The 18,117-nt window shown below is 38.5% G+C and overlaps 1 protein-coding gene across 6 annotated transcripts in view; it reads left to right on the top strand.

Annotated features, from left to right (window-relative positions):
- The window catches only part of eml4 (EMAP like 4), a 233,205-nt gene extending 215,450 nt beyond the window's left edge, over nt 1–17,755 (top strand). For all 6 annotated transcript variants that reach the window (XM_062971588.1, XM_062971579.1, XM_062971567.1 and 3 more), the window contains 7 exons: nt 225–292; nt 3,456–3,544; nt 4,042–4,139; nt 9,516–9,603; nt 13,119–13,217; nt 13,748–13,878; nt 14,518–17,755. In XM_062971588.1, coding sequence (XP_062827658.1) covers nt 225–292; nt 3,456–3,544; nt 4,042–4,139; nt 9,516–9,603; nt 13,119–13,217; nt 13,748–13,878; nt 14,518–14,988 — 1,044 coding nt within the window. In that variant the 3' untranslated portion in view covers nt 14,989–17,755. The remainder of the gene's footprint in view (nt 1–224; nt 293–3,455; nt 3,545–4,041; nt 4,140–9,515; nt 9,604–13,118; nt 13,218–13,747; nt 13,879–14,517) is intronic.
- The last annotated feature ends 362 nt before the right edge of the window (nt 17,756–18,117 follow it).

Below are 18,117 nucleotides of genomic sequence, written 5' to 3'. Positions count from 1 at the left end.
GCCAGGTGAATGATTTCATTGAGAGGAATGTGGTTCTTCAATTTGTTACAGTGTTGAAGAGGAATATAGTAGGAACCACAGAGTATGTTGCTTTATAGCAGGAACAGTAAGATGTACTTCATTTTGCTTCTTTTGGTCCAGGTGGGGAAATACACTATGTAAATATCTGTGTGAGTGTTTCTAGATTTCACCCTCAAATCATGAGACCAAAATGTGTCTTCCAGGAACCAGGACATTGTGCTGATTTCCATCCAAGTGGAACAGTGGTAGCAATCGGCACACACTCAGGAAGGTAATTTTGAACTTTCTTTTTACATTTCTTTTCTGGTTAAGCAAAGGAATAAGATATTATCTCTCTTGGAATTATTGTACTGATGTACAATAAGGAGAGAACCTTCTGAGGAAGGAAATTTCAAAGCCCATCTGTAAACCTGGGAAGACCAAAACTAGTAAAAATGTCTCCTCTGATCAGATGATCTTTTCAGTATTTAATTTTGTGAAGACAAATACTTTATTTTGTTGGGTGAAGAAACCAAATGCTAGGAGTACTGAGGATGTAGCACAGAGAGGGTGATGCTGCAGATGCAGTACAGTGTAAACTAATCTAGATATTTGTGGACAGCACTCATAGAAATTTATATGGTGTTGTCTACCGAGCTCCAGCCCTCCAAATATTTGTTGCTTTTGCTCTATGCTGAGATGCTAAACTTGCTTAGCAAAACTGAGTCATCAACACTACAGGATCAAGTGCAAAAGATTTGTAGTAAAATTTTGAACTACAAAGTCCTATTATTTCATTACTGCTGGTTTGTGTGTGTGCGGGGAGGGATGGAGGTTGTTCCCTCTGACCATTCTCTTTTATGGTTCAAATGTACAAAATGCACCAAAGCTGAGCATTTCACAGGCTGCTACAATTTTACTGGGCTACTTTTACCATCTGCTTGCTGTGTACTTTTGTACTTTTTCACTTGGAAACGAGAGCTCTTCAAGGAATGTCTGTTTCCCCAAAGTGAAACCCAGCTGTAGTAATAAAAACTCCATTGGAGCTCGTGTGGAACTGCTGGATTTTAGTATCCAGGAAATTTGTCTCACGGAGACATGCTCTCTATTAGCATGTGTTAAGCATATGAAAGAGCTCCAGTCTTCTCCAATAATAGGACTCTTGAGTGTTGATTGTCTTAAATGGAGGCAACTAATTACTGGAGCTTTTCAAATAATATCAGGTTGGACTGATGGCTGGATAAAGTGAAGCAATAATCTGCAGGTGTTAATCTGTTATATTTTAACTCACACAGTTTAATGGCAACAAACAAACTATTCATAGAAATAGTTTCCAGCAAGTAATTTATTTTGTATTTCTTATATGCCTTCAAGTTAACACCAGTTTATGGTGACCTACCCTAGAGTATTCTTTGCACAATATATTCCAACCAAGTTTTCATCATCTCCCTCTGAGGGTGAGAGAGTGTGACTTGACCAAAGACAGACAATTTTAACACCACCTTTCTTTCTCTGCTTGATAATTCTAGAGGGTTGTAACTACATCTGTCACTTTCTGATTAAAATAACTACCTAGCAGTAACTATGGAACAGCTAGAATAGCTGCTACTAGAATTATGCACAACAGCAGTTAGTAAGTGGCCTGTGACAGCATCAAAAGTACAATGAAGACAGTTTAAAAAATAAAGTAGCATGACACTGAAGACAGTAGCCACTGTATTTACATGTCAGTTACTAGCCAATGCTAATGATATCCATACTGATAAATTACTTTCACTTTGTGAATCTGCCACCTATCCTAATAGAACCAACTTCCAAAATGTTCTCTCTAAGGTGAACAATGCCCCCTTCTACCCATATACAAAAGGTGACTAGACCAGACTACTAGCTAAGTCTTCCATCAGTGATAGTCATGGGGCAGTTTTCCCATTGTCCTTGAAGCAAGTAGGGGCTAGGAAATTCTGTGTGTTGCACACCTCTCCTTCAACCACTTGCTGTCATCTCCCAGCATCTACTCCCTGTAATATAGAGTTTTGTGAGAAATAAAAAGGCAGAAGCAATTGAATCAAAACATTTTCCACTCCAGGCTCCAAACTGTCACTTAATGAACCGGTAACAGTTAGCAGGACCTAGCATGAGCTTAACAAGAACATTAGCTCAAATGGCCATTCTGGATCACAAGAGAGCAAATCTTCAAGCAAGGAAGGATGACTTTCTGTATTTTGGGAAGTTCTGCCTTTCATATAGGAATCTCAATGGTCCAAAATGGGACTTTGCTTCATGACTCGATCCTGTCACTATTGAGTAGATTTCACAGATTTCACGGCACTGCCTATTGCTTGGCAAGCTGCACTAAGTTAACACACCGAGAAATGGAGCATGCTTGTCCCAGCTTTGTCTCTATACATATGGGGAGTGGCAGCCCAAAAAGGGGCTCCTTCACTCTGGGTGGCATTTAAAAAAACCTGATGTTTTAGTGCAATTCAATACCAAAGGAACATGCTGAAACCAATCAGTCATCCAGCTGTAGAGCAGAAGTTGCCATAGGTGAAACCCACATTTGTATGTGTATGTTTCCCCCAGTGATGTTATTCAAAGCAGTTTCTGCTGCTGTCCAACAAAAACATTTCAGCCATGTTTTCCACTGGTTCCATCCATATTACGCACAGCATTTTCACAAGCTGTGGTGGTATGTTGAGCTGCTTCATGTTTTATGTCTTTCATGTGGTCCTGTAACCACAAATTGGTTTTAAGCCATTTAGCATAGGCCATTTTCCAGATATCTGGTTTTAAGACTTGGCTTTTTAGAAAGGAAAGAAAGAGAGAGAGGTGACTTCGTTTTGCAAGTGTAACTTTGAATCATCCTCATGGCGGGATTTTAAATTGTCATGGTAAGTGTTTTGTTGTTGTCCACAGTTTTAATTTTGCATTGTGGTAGCTGAGATAGATGGCCTTACAAAGCTTGAAGCACTGAGTTACAATGTCCAATGTTGTTTGTCTTCTATTTTATAAAAAAAACATACTTTGCAAATCAGTGGACCAAATTAATGGTAGCTTCAAAGTGATCCTCTGGTGGCATCCTTCTCATATGCAGCAGCCTGGGATATAGATCTAATTCTTTTTCTACACTTAGTAGATGGAGAAAATATACCTATATGCATCTAAATTAAGCACTTAGTTGGTCTGTCTGATGTACAGGCAGACCCCGAGTTACAAACATATGGCTTATAAATGACTCATAGTTAAGAACGGGGGTGAGACAACAGGAAGTGAGAGAGAGAGAGAGAGAGAGAGAGAGAGAGAGAGAGAGAGAGAGAGGCTGGAATTACACTTTTAAAATGTACCTGTTCTGACTTACATACAAATTCAACTTAAGAACAAATCTTCAGAACCAATCTTCTTCATAACTTGGGTTACTTTTTCTGGAATGCTTCCCTTCTGTGGCTTCTCAACAGGTGGTTTGTTCTGGATGCTGAAACAAGAGATTTGGTTTCAATCCATACGGATGGCAACGAGCAGCTTTCGGTGATGCGCTACACAGTAGGTAGGCAATTTACGGTGCTTACCTCTTTCAAAATATGTGCTTTAATTTCTCTAGTAAAAAGAAGTTATGCTTGAGGACTACAAAGTTTTTAATGTATCTAAACAGCCCAATTCAGTTATGTGCTAATATTTAAAGAAGTGTATCATTATTAGTAAAATGTGTATTGTATAGAAATTAAGAACTACAATTGTGTTGTATTTTCACCGGAATCAGTGAGTTCATGAGTTAAATAAAACATTCAGAAATGAAAAAAAGAAATTCACCTGGTGGTCAGAAATGACATCAGTACAAAAATATCTGTTAGTTTGTCAGCTTTCTACCCAGAGCCAACATGAGAACGGCATAGGCATTCTAGATGAAGGACCTCTGTTTTGGTTCTTATGTTATTACCACCTCCTTCAATTGCTTTGTATGTGGAAAGGTAAAACCTGGTAAAATAGGGCTGGTATCAGCTGTGGGTCACCTAACATAACAGTTGTCTCCAATTTGCATTGCAGATGGCACATTACTTGCTGTTGGATCCCATGACAACTTCATTTACCTCTACACGGTAACAGAAAATGGAAGGAAGTACAGCAGATACGGAAAGTGCACTGTACGTATTCATGCCTCCTAAATTAGTCTCAGTAATAAGATTTTGTAAAGTGAGACTTCAGCCTTGTTTCACTCTCTTTCTCAGTGTGCCAAGCACATTGCTGCTTTAAAATTTTTCCCATGCACTGTACTCATACGCAGAAGTGTAACTGCCTGCAACTTCTAAATATGCAAAAAATGGGTTTCTGCATCTAAACCCAGAACCTCATCAGTCAATTGGAATTAATCTTTGACAACAATATACCTCTGATCATGTTCCAGTAGACTTTTAATACATGACATTGTACTTGAAATCCAAAGTTTGGGTTTTAAGGACTTTTTTCTTAATATACTGCAGAAGTGTAGTCTAAGAGAAATACTTCATTGTTTTTTCCTGAAACGTAAGTACTCCCCATTTCCACATAAAATGGCATTGCTTTGATAGATGCCCACAAGTTTTTTCTAGGTTTTCTTCAAGGGAATTACAACTTTGCAAGGGATTCTGTGTGTGTGTGTGTGTGTGTCTGTGTCTGTGTCTGTGATACATACTTGTACCATTCTTCACAGGAGTGGGACAAGCCTTTCAGTAGAAGACAGTGGGCTTGCTTTTCCAAGTGTGTATTAAACAACAAATGAACCAGCATCGTGTTGTGGGTTGGATGTTGAATAAATCCTCATTTAATCATTAGTTTATTGAGTGCTTTTGAGTCAGATTCTCTCAGGAAGGCAGTGCTAAACCTCCTCTGAATAAATATTTCCAAGATTGATAGAAGCCTGGTATAGGTTTGCCATAAATTTGAGTCAGCTTGAAGGTACATAACAAAAAAAAATACCAAACATATTTGGAATCAAAATATCCCAGAGTGAATGAGCAGCACCTAATTTCAGTACTCTATTTGATTATATAGCATGATAAAACGCTGGATCCTTACCATTCCTTAGATCCCTTCATACAGTATTCTGGCAGTTAAAATTACCATATTTACTAGAATCGGTAAACTGATTGCATTGTGTGATTTAAGACTACGCTTTGGGATGAACCCTCTGATTTTCCAATAGATGAGTTTTGTACAGTCGCATAGGAAATTTCCATTCAAATTACTCCCATTGCAGTGGTCTCATCACTAGACCACACTATCCTACCCTGCTTGTTACAGGGCTGCAAGGTTGTACATTTCTAGCATCTATTGCCCCCTTGTGGAGAATTTCAAATTTCACATAATTATTTGTTTTAAGAGTTTTTAAAAGGGTAATTTTATTAACATTAGTTCAAATTAATATAGTCTTGCAGATTTCGCGGGATGGCAGAGTAGCATTACTCCTTTTGATTGGCTAGTTTTTAGCCATCAAAAGTCACACAAGAAGCCTGGCATAGCTGGAGGTGTATTCAGTGGAGATGTTCCTGTTCTTATCCCTAGAAAACAAAGATAAAAATAAATCAGCTGGTCGGCCCTTTAGTTTCGGAAGAAGCAGAGAATCAAGGAGGAAGATGGCAGTGGAAAAAATAAGCACATAATACTGGCATCCTTTGGTTGCTATCATTTTGACATGGTGAGAATTATGAAGGCAATAGCGCTGGAGATTTCTGCTCATTTCCTGCCCTGCACACTTCATAGTAAACCACAATTGAGACTGATTTAGTATTTTTCCCCAGCCTACTTAGTCTCACCCTCCTATAAAAGCCAAAAGAATTAGGAAGCTTCTGGAACACCAAATGATTTCATCTGGTTGGTCTTCATACACAATTCTTGATTGCTGGACCTAGCGTTGTCCCATATCCTGTGTCCCTTTAATACCACTTTCTCATGCCTACTGTGCCCCCCCCCCTTTCACCCGAATCACCAGCTCAACCTGATTCATATGCAGGTTTGGGTTTTGGGGGAGTTGTGATCTCCAAATGTACCAATTCCTTGTTTTTTTGCCCTTGTAACATACCTCCAAGGCTGTGATCCTTCTAATGTGATTCACATGTGTCGTGACTTGCTGGAGTTACCTTGTCAAGCACCTGACTAGTGGCCCATGGTCAGCATTGCTAGTTGCTAATTTAACAGGCCTGTGTTAAACAAAGAACCTTTTTTCTGCTTTGCAGGATTGTTCTACCAGAGCCCAAGAAGTAATCATTCTCAGGCCTGTGATTTCCCCCATAAACTCTAAATTGTTTTCTTGTTGATTTTCTGGTTAGCTCATTAAGTTGTACCTGAAGCTCCTTAAACAAAGCGAAATCCCAATGATTTCAATTCCCATTGTTGTAATTGCTACTTCTGTGGATGTTTTTTATGTCCGGAAAGGCTGTTTTAGGGTGCAGCTTTTATGTATTGTTGTATTCATATTAGAAATTGGCCCAGTACATGGAGTTCTGTTTTAACTCAGCCCTCCAGCATCTTCTTTTGTTCCATTTTTTAAATCTTGTTTTGTATGCTGAGGAAGTGGAATGAAAATCTGGAATGTGCATCCAGAGCACAATTGTATACTTCAGGTTCACCTTACAAACCCTTATTCAAGCAGAAGAATAGAAAATTGTCAGTGCAGAGCAGTTCACCCATGAAGTGTGAGATTTCCATACACTGCGATAGGTAACCAGAAAATTTCTGTTTCAAAGCCTGGCTTTCTAACGGCGTTTGAAAGAGGGCTATGTCAGAAACCCCAGTTTGCTTTATATCCCAGTTTATAAGGGAGATAACGGAAAAGTTGGTATGATGTCCGGGTGAAATGTTGTATTTCTTAGTCAAACCCTAGCTCATCATGAAGAAGTGTTTCTTAGATAGTTAAGAATGATCAAGACCCTAAGTCATACATGTGATAATACATAATTAAAATATTTCTGATGCTGGTTCCCCTTTCATGCTACATAATCATAGCAGTTTAATGCCACTTTAATTGCCATGGCTCCATTCAGAGGATTCCTAGGGTTTGTTGTTTTTTGAGGTTTTCAGGCTTCTGTGTCAGTGAGATCTAGCACCTCATCACACTACATTTTCTACAGTGCCATTGGATATGTCCATGGCTGTTCTTTTTGACCCTTTTCTGACTGTACAGTTGTGGGATTTTGATTCCATTTTAAATGCATCAGTTTGAAGTGGGCCCAGAAGGAGGTATGTCCTGTGACCACATGTACTTTTGTACCATAATGGCTTTATCTCCATACTCCTTTTTCAAACCCTTACCATATTCTTCACACTGTACACACATAGAAGACTAGATCAAACAGACACGTGGCAGTAGTTCAGTATGATTTTTCTTCAAAAATGGAGATCAACCATTAACTCAGTGGTTCTCAACCTGTGAATCCCCAGATGTTTTGGCCTTCCAACTCCCAGAAATCCTAACACCTGGTAAACTGGCTGGGATTTCTGGGAGTTGTAGGCCAAAACACCTGGGGACCCACAGGTTGAGAACCACTGCGATTAATTTAAATATAGTTGTTAATTCCAACCACCATGGACCCATTGATTGAATGAACTTGTTAAGTTGTCACCTATGTATATTCTATTGCTTTAATGGGTTTTCTGTCATTGTAGTATTCATAGGTAGTAATACATACCACAGTTTGAATTCAGTTTTTCATCTTCACCCTGAGGCCGAGTTCAATGGCCAGAAGAATGGATCTAATATTTGGCCTTTCTTCTGCAAGCTTTGGGGGTTTTTTGTTTTGTTTTCAGCATAAACTAGTCTGTTGGAAACAAAACAGCTTGCATGTTTTTATTGTTCAGAGGTCTTTTAATTATGTTGTTATTCTCACTAAGTGTACAGGATGACCAAAGCAAAGTGTAAAAATGTCTGCTCTACTGTAGTAGCTGTCGAAGGGAGTTTTTGTTTTCCAGAGGGTTTTTTTATCCTTAATGGAATGTAAAACGCCACTATTTATATTCCACAATGTAAAGCTTGGATCTTTCCTGTCATAGTTACTTGCTTGAAGGGATATTCCAGCACAGAAGAGCTTCTTTCCAATTGCTTTTCTGTGTTCTCTGTCTCTCGCAGGAATTTTAACAGCTGCCAAATGTCTGGCAGGGTCTTGTAAATGGCTGTTCCCCCCTCCCACCCCCTCCCTGTTAGTTTTGGCTTCCAGCTTCATAAAAATCCAAGTGCAGGAATAAGAGAGGAAACTGGGGGAGGGGGAGATTATGTGGGGGTTTCTTCTTTTTAATCCTGCAGCATGCCTTCCAGCTCCGTGCTTCCCCTCTTCTGATCTAGCAGCAGATCTTAAGTCTGCAATTACATCCTTATACAAACCAGAGCATGGCTTGACAAACTTACGATTTACAACTTAATTATATGTGAAAGAGATGGGAAAAAGAGGAGGAAGCATGCAAGCGTGGCTTCAGTATTATGTCCAAATTTGCTGTACAACAATACTTCAGATTTTAGTATGTGTATGGGGGTATTGCGGAATGTTTGGGGGGCACATTAGCTCTCCATGAATTATTTTGGGGGAATTATTTTGTATAAATACCAAACATGGTGGAAATGCCTTCCACACACCATAGATAACTTTTGGTGGCATTTTGTGCATTGTGGGGTTACAAAAATGACCTTAGGGACCATATTATGCCCGGAAATTGCATTTTGCTTGCTTCTTTTATACAGGGGGCTGCAAAGTGGCAAGTGACTACATTTTATGTCCTTTACTGGGCCAAACTTCCATATGTAAATATGCTTGTCTGTAATAATTAGAACAGCGGGACTTTGTAAAGATAAATGCAATTTATAGTTCTGTATGCCCCATTCATGGCCATCCATTTAATTTAATGATGCTGACAGTTGTGGTCCTTTAGGTCTTGTCAACATTAAAGGTGTACTTTGTCATTAATTTTCTTCTCAAAGCAAGCAATGAGTTATTTTACTAGTTTTCTTCCCTTTGTGAGAAAGATTATGAAAATCGTGCTGTTTTCAAATCTTATTAACCGCTCAGGACTTATTCTTCACAAAATTCACACGTGATTGTTTTTTTTTAAGAAACAGCATTCTCTGTACAGGAGAATAATAAAATACACATTTTATGAGCCTATCATTATAATTAATTAATTAATACAATATAATAATAAACATCGTTGTTGTTTATTCATTCAGTTGTTTCCAACTCTTTGTGACCTCATGGACCTAACTAAACATTAGTTAATATTAGGAATGTTATTTTGTGCAAAACAACAATGTATGATTTTTTTTTTGCAGAATACATCTCAACCTGCAAATATATGAATCAGTACAGGAATTGTTGGAATTTTTCTGTATCATTTTCACTGATGGAAGGAATACAAGAAGAGCTGAACTGTGTACATTAATGCAATCTGTTGTCTCTTTTTGTTGAGATTAACCTTTTAGCAGGAAGCAGAGGGAGGTAATTCTGACTGTTAACTAGAATTATGATACCTTATATCTTTTTGTGTCTCTGTGTTTTTAGGGACATTCCAGCTATATTACGCACCTTGATTGGTCTCCGGATAACAAGTACATAATGTCAAACTCAGGAGACTACGAAATATTATACTGTGAGTACAAGGCTGTAATTCTTTCCAACCTCGAAAATTGCCTGAACAATCACAAATGGTAAACAGGAGTGGCTGGTGAGGATGAAAGCTGATGCAAGCTGAGCTATTGGCGCAAACCATTTGCTGACAGGGGATCTGGGCATGACCTTCTGTAATTTGACCTTTCGATATTGTTCAAAGCTTCTTCCTCACCTAATGGCATTTCCAAATATAGCCAACATCTCTGCAAGGCATCAATCAGTTTAACAGTCTACCGGGAAGAGTAGTGCTGGTGTGTGATGTGTCAGGAAGCTGGTTTGCAGCTTTGGAAATGATATACACACTTGCCAAATTGGCAGTTACTGGTGCAGACACTTGCTGACACTGAAACATGATATCCTAATCATAATAATCTAGCACTTTTCCTTAGAAACTCAATTGTACATGAGTAGACTTGCACAATTTGTAAGCTGATGCAACTTGTGACTGCACTAGGGCAAAACAGGGCAGGTGGGGATGATACATCACTATGAAGCTGCAATTTGCTGTTGTACCACTAAAATTCAGTGGTGTGGTATGAGAATATTATTCTTCATTTTGAAGGAGAATTAAGTTTCTAGTGCAGCAATATCTTCAAATACAAGATGCACAGGGAGTATGTACTTCATTTTGAAGGAGAATCAAGTTTCTGAGGCAGCAATTCTCTCTTAAAACAAGATTTCAAAGGAAATTTCGCACATATTGCCAGTATGGCTGGCTGAAGGGACCACAAACTTGAGAAGGGGAATATGTGGGCCACACTTCACTTCACTAAACATTCTGTTCTTGCCAATTGTCTTTCTCCCCTGCAAAAAATGTTAGATCTTGTTGCAGCTGCATATCCCACCACATAGGTGTGGGTTGCAGTCAGCTTAATGGTCACACACATTTTTCAGGCTTGCTATCCATTAGTCCTTTTAGTTGGCCAGTGATTTGATCATCCCATAAGTTAAAAAAATGACTTGACTGACACTCAAATTTCCAGTTCATCCTCTTGGCGTGCAATTGCAGGCACCCAGGATGTAAAACCAAACTGGTGAGACAGTAATAAAGTAACACCAATTTAAGGATCTAACCAGGCCCACCCAAGGCAGGAGAAGGGTGAGTTGCCATGTACACATGTAATACCCACTATGTGAATTACGTTTGGTCCCATGGATTAGAGAACTGACCTCTCTCTACTATTTTACCATCCCCAGCACTTTCACTAGGAGGCACCTGCAATTTGGAGCTCATTCTGTAATATCTCAGTTTGAAAGATCATAAGATTATAGTCACTGCCTGTCAGGGTACACAGTATAGTACTAACGTAGTTGGACCATTACTTGGCTGTTGCTTCAGATGATCTCTTATATTTTTTTTTGGCTAAATCTTGAATAATTAAGCCAAAAGATTCTGGATTTCACAGCACTGTATTTGTGAACGTACCTGAGATTCAGAGCCAGCACAGTGCAGTAGTAAAACATGGGACTACTACTCTGAGACCAGGATTCGAATCCTTGCTCAGCCACTAGGTAACCTTAGGCAAGTTACATTCTCCTAAATCTCCGAGGGACACTGAAGGCGACTCCCTCAGAAAATTCTTACCAAGAAAGTCCAGTGACTGAGTCACTATAAGTTAGAACTGACTTGACGGCACACAGCAATAAACCTGAAATTCTGGGTAACATCACTACCTAATGAATTGGTCAAAGGTTCTCAAAAAGTTCATGCTCTCTTTAATGTGTCACAAGACTCTGGTTTTGTGGAGAGTAAAGTTGCTGCTACTCATGAGGAAATCAGAAACACAATTTTAGCATCCCTTATCTCAGATTCCAAAATATAAAATTGTCCACATGGGTGGCTAACTTAGTGACACCTATGCTTTCCAATAGCTTGTTTCATTCACAACATTATGAAAAATAATATGAGTAAAATTGCCTTCAGGCTATATATATATGAAAAATTAATGAAGTCTGTGTATTACTCTGTATTCTCATTATGTACATACAGTAGAGTCTCACTTATCCAACACTCGCTTATCCAACATTCTGGATTATCCAACGCATTTTTGTAGTCAATGTTTTCAATAAATCATGATATTTTGGTGTTAAATTCATAAATAGAGTAATTACTACATAGCATTACTGTGTACTGAACTACTTTTTCTGTTAAATTTGTTGTATAACATGATGTTTTGGTGCTTAATTTGTAAAATCATAATCTACTTTGATTTTTAATAGGCTTTTCCTTAATCCCTCCTTATTATCCAACATATTCGCTTATCCAACGTTCTGCCAGCCCGTTTATGTTGGATAAGTGAGACTCTACTGTATATGTAACTAAAAGAATTCCAAACTCTGAAAATATCCAAAACTTCTGCTCCCAAGCATTTTGGATAAGGGATACTCAGTTTGTATAACTCGCAGGTATCTCATGCAGGTAGCAGTCCCCAGACAAAATTTAAGAGTGCTGGTTGTTTATTATTATTATTATTATTATTATTATTATTATTATTATTATTATTATATTTATGTATTCATGTTATCTCCCCAAAGCGGTTTGGATATACAATGCCCTAAACTGTCTGTGACTTTCAGAAAATTCCTTTCTACATATGATCTTGCATACATATAAAGATGAGAATAGGATTGTTGGAATTTTTACTCTCAATTTACTGCTATCTGTGGAAACCTGGCATGGGACATTTCTGTGGAATGACTCTGAAACCCGCAAACAAAAGTTTACTCACTTTTTACGTTATTGTTAAGGGGCCCCTGCCCTGGTTATATATTTCTCAAAGGGCATTTTGTGTTATTTTTCTATTTGGAATACAGTATATAGAATTCACACGCCTTTCTTTGTTGTTGTATTAGGTTTTGCTGGAACTAAATGACAGGAAGCTGGTTAGACTCTATGTCTTTTTCATCTGTTTTAGCAGTCTGTGTTAGAAATGAAGTGTGAGAAAAATGTTCAGTCTTAACAGTGCACCGATTTGGGATGGATAGGTTTCAGCTTTCTTTAAACAATCACACGGCAAAAGTATTTCTGGCATCTTTTATAGAACTTGCTTCTAACCCCCAGTATTTAACTTACTTTTGCCTGCTGATTGTTCCATACTTGCAGTTCTCTGAAAAATGGGAATGCCAAGGTAAATTCTGAAAGCCTAGAAAAGGACCAGAAAGGAATGCAGTATGAAACAAGTGTTTTTGGGATAATTCCAGTAGGACACTGCACCAGGGACCCTTTCACACCACACAGTTGTAGCTCTCTAATTCCACTTTCTACTCTGTATTTCTACTTTGAAAGCCAATGTGGTGTACTTGTTTGAGTGTTGGACCTGGCACTCAGGGATCAGGGTTTAAATACCTGCTTCACCATGTATAGCTATTGGGTCCATAAACTCTTTTCAGGCATTATTTACTGAAACTTGAACATAACGGTATAACCCTTTCTCCTGTAACTGACTGCTTTGTACTTATTGGAATTCTACTACCTATTATGCATCTTTTATAAAGGGGACATTCCAGCCGGTTGTAAACTAATGAGGAATCGTTCGGAGTGTAAGGACATAGATTGGATAACATACACGTGTGTGCTGGGATTTCAAGTATTTGGTGAGTAGTAGCTTTTTGTTTATTGAATTAGTTACATTTACTGTATATCATGTCTTTCATTCCATGAGCTCAAGGAATACAATGTTCCCTTACTTATCGCTGGGGTTAGGTTCCAGTACCACGCGCAATAAGTGAAAATCCGTGAAGTAGGGACACTATATTTATTTTAATATTTATACATTATTTTAACAGTTATACACTGTTTTAAGTCGTTATCAACCAATCGTGTATTGATAAATTGCCTCCTTCTCCTCCTGTTGCCGCTTGGGCTCCTTTTCTCTCCCTTTGGCTTCTCCTTCCTTCCTTCCTTAGGCTGTAAATTGTAATTTTTTAATGATTTATAATAGTCTTTTAGAATTTATTGAAAAACTACGAAATAGCGAATCCGCAAAAAGTGAACCGCGAAGTAGTGAAGGAATACTGTACATGGTTTTCTACCACCTATTTTATCCTCACAACAACATTTCTTTTTCACCACTCTCGTGTCAATAGGAGGACACCTTTAACTCTTTTACTTTCCCATATTGCAGGAGTGTGGCCTGAAGGATCGGATGGAACAGATATAAATGCTCTTATCAGGTCTCACAACAGGAAAGTGATAGCAGTTGCTGATGACTTTTGTAAAGTCCATCTATTTCAGTATCCTTGCTCCAAAGCAAAGGCAAGTCTGGGTGATCCAGTTTCAAGGAGGATGGTAGAAAGGGGTCCAGGAGGGGGGGGGGGGGACATTGTAGTTGTGATTCTTGCCATCTGTTGTGTAGAAAATACAATATGATTCCAGCTGGGGAATTTTTGCTTTGGTTTGCTAAAGAACTTGGATTGTTTCTGTATTCAAGAAAGAAGCTATAATAGTAGTGGATAGAGTTTGAAAGAGCTATTTTGAACAATTGTCCGAATCTTCTAAGCAGACTAACCACTTGCTTGATGAAGCATACTGGGAGTATTAGTCCACAAAATAATTCTTCAGAGTTCTAAAAAATGGGACCAATTGCACCCCATGAGATTTATGCAGTTATTCCACCAGTAAAACTTCTTTAGTAATTTGAACATTTGCACATACCAACACCACCAGGACATAGCACACCATGTCAGTACAGCTTATATAAATTTAAATACACATAAAGATCTGTATGCCACGACAGCATACAGCCGGATTGAATTTTGCTTGAGGGGATTGAAAAAGTGGCTGGGGAAAGCATTGTTCTTTTCTTGGGTAAATTAGTTGAGTTGCTATGTTATGTGCTCTCTATGATATGATGCTTCCAGTGCAGATTTTAATTTCCTGGTTTTGTTTTAACAGGCCCCGAGTCATAAATACAGTGCCCATAGCAGCCATGTGACAAATGTCAGCTTCACTTATAATGACAGTCACTTGATTTCAACTGGAGGCAAAGATATGAGTATCATTCAGTGGAGACTTGTTGAGAAAGTAGCTTTGCCACAGAATGACATTGCAGTAGAAATGGGCACACCCAAAGCCTCCATGGCTGTCAATGAAAGCTTAGTACATCCAAGCACCCCTGTTCCTCTTAGTCAGCCATTTGATGAAATAGCCACCATTGAAAGTGTAACTGATGGTTCACCAACATCGTTGGTAAATAATCTGGAGCAAACCATGGAAGCCAATGAAGAGCAGAATGAGGATCAAAGCGAGGGGAGCAGTCTGGATCCAGGTGAGCCAAACTGTGAAGAGACATCCAATGAAACTGGCGAAGAGCAGAGTGAATCCACTATTATGGATGACCAGTCAGAAAACTCTCCAGTGTCTTAACAGCTTGGGACAGTCTTTATACTTTTTTCCCTCAATGTGCATACGTTGATAAAGGGGAATTGGGTTCAAGTAGGGGAAGGGAAGCAGCTCCGAATCAGGAGTCACTCCAGTTGCTGGTTTCCACTGAAGGCTTTAATCTGATTGTCTGTTTTCAATGCATCAAACAATTGTAGGGACCCACCTTGACAATTCCAGTCAAGAGCTGGTGAGGATAGTAAGTAAAATGTAATTATAGATTAAATATAAGTCTGAAAATGCTGTCAGAAAGAAGTGTGATACATATGTCTGAGGAAAATGGGGAAGGAGGGATTAACTCCAGCAGTATGTCGAGGAGAGGGCAATGCGTGGGTAGAGAAACACCAAAAAGAAGCATCAAGTATGTAATGCATCTGAGGCACAAACTCCTTTGGAGTTTTCCTTTCTGTTTTTATATTAAAAAGAGAAGGAGAGGAGAAGAGAACACCATCTCAATAAAGCCATATGCATGCACCGTGCCTACTGCCTTCTCAACATCTATGCATTTTTTGTAACACTACCGATTTCTACTAGCCTCTGCACACTCTGCTCCCAGGTGTGCTAGTTCTAAGGCAACTCATATTTTGGAATGTGGCCTCATTGGTCCCAAATGATGGGATTCTTAATAGACTGAACGTAAGACAGCAAGCTTTGCTTAGTTTTTGAATCAACGGCCACCGTCTTTTCAAGTAGCTACATGTCTAGACACATTGAGACTCAAGAATACCTACTGTGACTTTGACATGAACTGACTTGATTGCATGATGACAAAACTTCTAATTTCTTGAGTTAAAACTTGGCCTTCTGATACAACTTGTTTCCTCAACAAGGGGCTAAATATTAGGGGAATACCATTTAATTGTGAAATCTGGTGCTTGGGGATTAAACTAATTAATCAGTCACAAAAAAAGTTATTTTAGAGATGACAAAAAGATTTACAAAAAAATCAAATAGGCTCTTTTTTACAGCCTCCTTTTTAATAGCTGTAATATAAATGTCTCATTTACTTGGATTATGTTGGATATATGGGGATTTTCTTTCATTTGTGTGTGTGTGTGTATGTGTGTGTGTACGTGCGCATGTGTGAGTTTGTTTCTTTCCCTTGCCCCAATTTATAAGCCATGCAGCTCTGTGATGGCTGGATCTGGCCAGTTATAGGATATCATGGCATTTTATTTTTTTCATTTGGGGAAAAAAAATTAAAATACAATTAAAAAAACCCTGTCAGCTACATTTTTTCTAAAGAACCTAGAGTTTCCTACATGTAAAACTATTTGCTCAAGAAAATTCCTACTTCTTTACGTTTTGAGTTCATAAGTTTTTTAAATTGTGCTGACATTTTAGCATTTAGTTAGAAGTTATGTTTAGGAACGTTGGATGAGTTTGTTTAAGTCTTAAGTGTGCAAGCGTTTACGTGATTGTGCCATTCCAAAGTGCATCAGAACTGTCATTCCCTTCTAGTATCTTCTCAGGAGTAAATGCTTCAGATCAGGTAATCTAATCTATTCATCATTGGTAACATTGAAAACTCAATTGGACTCCCAAAGGACAGACACAGTGAGTGAAAGAGAGCAAGAGGGAGAGGAAGAAATAATTGCCTCTTGTTTACATCCATTCTGGAAAACCTCAAAATAATTCTCTTCAAATAGAGAGAGACGTGGATTCCAAGCAACCCATCTGTTCTGTGTTTTTTCTTAAACTATACTGTTAAATAGTAACAGTGTTAGAAAGCTCTTTTATGTGACTGCTCACTTTGCCAAATAATTGTCAGTGGGTGGCATTAATTATGGCATCACATGGGATCTAACTAGGCATTCACTAGGATTGGTGAGCAACCTGTGGGTTGCATGTGTCTCTTGGACCTCAGTTTTGTGGCCTCTGCAGTCTCTCACCCGTGCCCTATTCTCCAGGATTTTTAAGTGAGGTTTTTGTACAGTTTTTTCCCCAAATAACAAAACAAAACATATGAAAATAACCCGTCCTGCACAGAATTGATGGAGTGTAATTTTCTATCACTATAATGAAAGAGACTCCAGAAGACAACAAAGCCTTTGGGTTGGAAGGGGGGCAGCCTGCAGTGATGTCTGGGCAGATAAATCGGTCCTTAAACCCCCCATAGTTGTCTATCCCTGTACTAGAAGAAAAGGTTAAGGTATAACATTCAATCATTCCCACACCTCAAATACCCTCTGCTTTGAAATCCTCTTTTTGTGCCTAGCCAGAAGATGTTCTCCATTCCTCTGACAGCAGTCTTCTGAAGTTTGAGAGACACAAGTTAGATGCCATCCTTTGAAAAGAGTACATTAAAGCTAAAAACTTCTAGTGAGCTGCAGTACTTCTAATTAACACCAGTGGCACAGAGCTCTCTTACAGTCTTGCTGAATATCATGAAACAATGCATTTTACTTGGATACATGTATTAACCTTGGAGTTGCCATGTAAAATGAAATTTAATTGTGGTTTTTCTCATGTTGTAGTTTAAGGGTTTTTAAAAAATCTAATATGCAAAAAGAATAGAAAAAAGCCTTACAGCTTTCCATTGCTGGCAACTACTGTTTGATGGACAATTAAATCCATGATAATGGATGGGGTTGTGTTAACTGTAGACATTCTGGGGGGAAATTGTGAATGAAATATGATTTAAGAGTGTCATGTGAAGACATTTGAGCCATTTCTAACTATCATGCATTCCTGTCTCATGGCAGAAAAAAAGTTGAAGATTTAAAAATAATAATAAAAATAATCAAAATGATATGGTGGTACTTTTTGTCTTTGGGGGTGCCTCTGATATTTTAAAGCTTTGTGTTAATCTTCCTGACTTTAGTGTATTAGATCAACTTTCAAATCACGTGGTCAAAGCAAATATTTCAGCCGTGCATGAAGGGGACATATATACCCTGATTCCTTGTTCATAAGTCGTCAGCGGTGGAATAAAAAGTTTGAGTTTGCTAATTCTTCTGCAGATGCCACTTTGAATACTATTGATTATATTGGGAGCATTGTTTTGTGCCAACTTTGACATATGAAAAAGCACTTCTGGGATAGTTTCAACAAGTAGGCAAATTGTAAACCAAAGTCCATGGCAGAGGCGATAGGAAACAATATGTAAGTTTT

This window comes from Anolis carolinensis, chromosome 1 (genome assembly GCF_035594765.1).
Source record: "Anolis carolinensis isolate JA03-04 chromosome 1, rAnoCar3.1.pri, whole genome shotgun sequence".
NCBI classification, from domain to species: domain Eukaryota; kingdom Metazoa; phylum Chordata; class Lepidosauria; order Squamata; family Dactyloidae; genus Anolis; species Anolis carolinensis.
The sequence above is the reverse complement of the archived record's forward strand: the minus strand, read 5'-3'. Positions and strand labels throughout refer to the sequence as shown.